Below are 3466 nucleotides of genomic sequence, written 5' to 3' on the forward strand. Positions count from 1 at the left end.
TTGTAGTGAATGTGGACCTTCATGAGATATATAGCAATTATTAGTTATGAAATTTTGCTTAACAAACAAGTCTGTCTTGTATCCCATACAAAACATAAGATCACATCCCAACACACACAGAACAGACCGGTAAAAGCTTGATGTCCCTGCCCATGAAATTCAAAAACACGCCTGCAAATCTAACTAAAATTTCCTAATTTATTTTTTATTTTTTATTTTTTTTTGTCAATAAAAAATATATCTGCGAGAACCTGCTTTACATCCAAAGTAAGTCGTAAAATCTGGACCAAATAGACCAGTGCGATTACTCTTCAATAGCTAAAGCACCTTCAGCTGCAATATCACCTAGGAATCATCAGTGATGGAGGTGACCATACTGAAGACAAGCCATTCATGCATCACGATTTTTAACTTAAAATGAATAAATACCCTTACCTGACCCTTCATCATCGTGGTCTTTTGGATGGCTCTCCATGCACTTCAGGAGAAATTTAAAGGTCTCAATCTCACATGGGATTGTAAGCGCACCAGTATGATCAAACCCAAACTCCTCTTCAACCTTTTCCAGCAAAACCTTGAACAGGGAGTGGCTAAGGTAGCTAGTCGGGATGATAAACCTCCGAAGCTCTGGTCCAACGTAAACCGCCAGGTACCCTTTGGGCACGTCAGCTGGCGGTTCTGGGCTGTGGCAACTGTCCTCGTCTGAATCGCAACACTTAACACTGTTCAGCCTCTTATTAACAACTGGTGGAATGCCATTGGAGGGATGACCAGAGGGAGGGCTGGTTTCCTTTGAGCCAATTGTTACAGATTGCCACTTGTGGAGAATTTCCTTTAGCCTAACAATCTGCCGAATTCCAGTCAACTTGCTGCTACTATTGTCATCCATTTCTAAATATTTACCACTAACAGTGAAAAATATCCCAGAACTGAACTCAGAGTGTTTGATTGCAGACGTGCAAGTCGCATCAGATGATCTTCCACTGCATTTCCAAGCATAAAACATACAAACGTAGATAAAAAGTCATAAACAAGGCGAAAAGTTCATCGACTACCATGCCAATTCTCATGTACAAAGAATTACCAGCATCACAAGGATAATTGGTAAAGTGCTCAAAATTGTGATTAACTAGACAATCAAAGTTGATGATCAGGTCAATTTCTAGTGTACAAAGTGCTATCCATGTTATAATAGCATGAGTTTTAGAACTAGAAACAAGAGATTAGCTGGCGATCTAATGCTTGCCAATCTTTTAGGAACAAGAATTTCTTGAGAGCCAGGCAGGAGCATGGAACAGAACCAAGGCTCTTACAGGTGAAAGCAAGAATTGAACAACCACAACACTACTTCCCATCATACCTCCCTCCGAATATACATGGCAGTACTCTTACCTCCCTCAGGCGATCCAATTTCTTTGTATCACTCTTACAGAATAAGAACTTGGAATAAACATCATACAGATCCTAATTAAAAGTGCTTTGGTTTGAAAACAACAACACAAAATTAAACAATTAATATATTAATTTAATGATATAGATTACAGAGCCTAAAGGGTGATTTGGGAACACAAAGATCTGGTTTTCCTTCACAAATGCTAATTAAATTAAAACATGAAATGTTCGTCAACTAGCTGGAGGGTAAAATCTGTCAGATTTCTTTATTCTGAAAATCTTACCAGAGAAGATTTTAGAGCAGGCCAAAGATTCCTATGGTTTCTGAAACTGCAACGAGAGGAAAACTAAAAGATGATTTCGACCACTGCTTCGAACTATAGTGCGAAAACATAGTTATGTTCTAACTATACAAATTAAATAGAAAGAGAAAGAGGCCTGATTATAGCGTGATAAGTGAAACATACAATCTGATCTGTTTATATTATTAAACTGTAGTAATTTAATTACTCGCACGTCTGTCCTTCAAAAAGAAATAATCATCCAATAGATAATAAAAGATAATAATGGGAAGATCTGTACGATGTTTATACAGGCGATAGATCTAAAAGATAACGCATAACATCATCAAGGGTTGTGATCTTACCCTATCAAAGGTAGAAATTGAAAATAATAATTTCGAAAATCAAAACCACCATGAATTGAATATCTCTGCAACAGGCACAACAATCTCAACTATGGGACCCATCTAGTGCTGGGGCAAAAATTTCAACTCCTCGCATAAATTGCATGATTATTTGGCATTCATAAAAATGTTCACCGTGACTGGCATTCATTCCACTTGGCTACCATTAAAAATCTTTTACTATTACTTGGGAAAATTCTCAAGAATTAATTTAATAAACAAAAAACAATCTTCGCCTCCATCATTAAACATGCCAATTCTGTATATTTTCCCAACCACAATTGTCACAGCTATGAGCTATCAACATAAGATCTGTAGGTAAAACAAAAATCTCTCTTTCAAATAAAGATTTCAACTTTCATATCATGACCCTTATCATCTTAAGCCCCATGAATATAAACAAATAATTAAAAAAAAAAAAGTCATAGAGAAATAAAAACAGAGATCCCTGAAGATTCACATAAATGAAAACGAAGAAAAGAGAGATATCATCAACTTTTGGATTAAAGAAATAATGTTTTGCATGGAAAGCCATTAGATTATATGTAAAAACGTACCCGGACGAGAAATCAAATGCTGCGAAAAGGGAGCAGAAACGCCATAATTGGAGGTTTCAGGAGCTGGGAAAGAACTCAGAGCGACCAAGAGAGAGATTTTCTCCTTCTAAAAAAGAGGGGTAAAAAAGGAAGGGCAGGCTCTCTCTCTCCTTTTTTTATATAACTATCAATCAGTATCCTATATTTATCTATGAAATCCCAAAGCAAGTGAATATTTGAGAATCAAAGTTTTTATTTTTTACATAATGTTAACAAGGCAGGAAATTTTTCGTGGCAGCACCGCTGGTTTCGCTTCAGTCTGTTATGATTATAGAAAACAAACAAAAAAAGGGAAATCCAATATGGAAAGGAACAGAGATCTGCAATGCAATGCAATGCAAACGAGGAAAGGAAAGAATGGATCGGATGGAGATTGTGTAGACCAGATACAAATGGTGACAGCCAGTTTGCTCCGCTTTGCTTTGCTCAAAATCCTAATGCAGTTGTGCACTTTATGTTGGGTACACGTGATCACCTGATTCTCAGTATTTGAGTTGGTGGGTCCTCCAAACACTTTCTTGTGGACCATGCCCTCCTCTGTTTTTATTTTCCCCCCTTAACTTGAATAAAATAAACTTTACAGCATTTAAGTCCTTTCCTTTTTAAAATGAAAAACGTTATCAAAAAATTATTGTTTACCATATAAATATTTATTGGGATATCCATAGATAATCCACTTAACGATTGTTGTGTATATAATATAGATATGTTGATCTGATGATTAATAAATCAATTATTACCATGTCATGCTAATGTATTTGAAAATATATCAATTGACATATTACCTATCAAC

The 3466-nt window shown here is 36.1% G+C and overlaps 1 protein-coding gene across 3 annotated transcripts; it reads right to left on the bottom strand.

Annotated features, from left to right (window-relative positions):
* Positions 1 to 3130, bottom strand: LOC105136325 (uncharacterized). Of its 3 annotated transcripts, none has more exons than XM_011041620.1 (3): positions 2635 to 3130; positions 436 to 983; positions 1 to 333 (listed from the first exon to the last, which is right to left on the bottom strand). In XM_011041620.1, the coding sequence occupies exons 2-3, from the start codon at positions 887 to 889 to the stop codon at positions 305 to 307; spliced, it is 483 nt and encodes a 160-aa protein (XP_011039922.1). In that variant the 5' UTR covers positions 890 to 983; positions 2635 to 3130; the 3' UTR covers positions 1 to 304. The 3 variants fall into 3 exon arrangements, with proteins under 3 accessions (XP_011039922.1, XP_011039920.1, XP_011039921.1); XM_011041618.1 differs by having other exon boundaries at positions 1 to 345; XM_011041619.1 differs by lacking the exon at positions 2635 to 3130 and adding an exon at positions 1677 to 2615 and having other exon boundaries at positions 1 to 345.
* Between the last annotated feature and the right edge of the window lie 336 nt (positions 3131 to 3466).

Source organism: Populus euphratica, unplaced genomic scaffold, assembly GCF_000495115.2.
Source record: "Populus euphratica unplaced genomic scaffold, PopEup_1.0 scaffold53.1, whole genome shotgun sequence".
Lineage (NCBI taxonomy): Eukaryota > Viridiplantae > Streptophyta > Magnoliopsida > Malpighiales > Salicaceae > Populus > Populus euphratica.

Excerpts from the sequence above, each read along its gene's own strand:
- LOC105136325 (XM_011041618.1), bottom strand. The coding sequence starts at position 889 with ATGGATGACAATAGTAGCAGCAAGTTGACTGGAATTCGGCAGATTGTT. Across the intron at positions 346-435 it reads CCACGATGATGAAGGGTCAG|GTGATATTGCAGCTGAAGGT; the intron begins GTAAGGGTATTT and ends GATGATTCCTAG.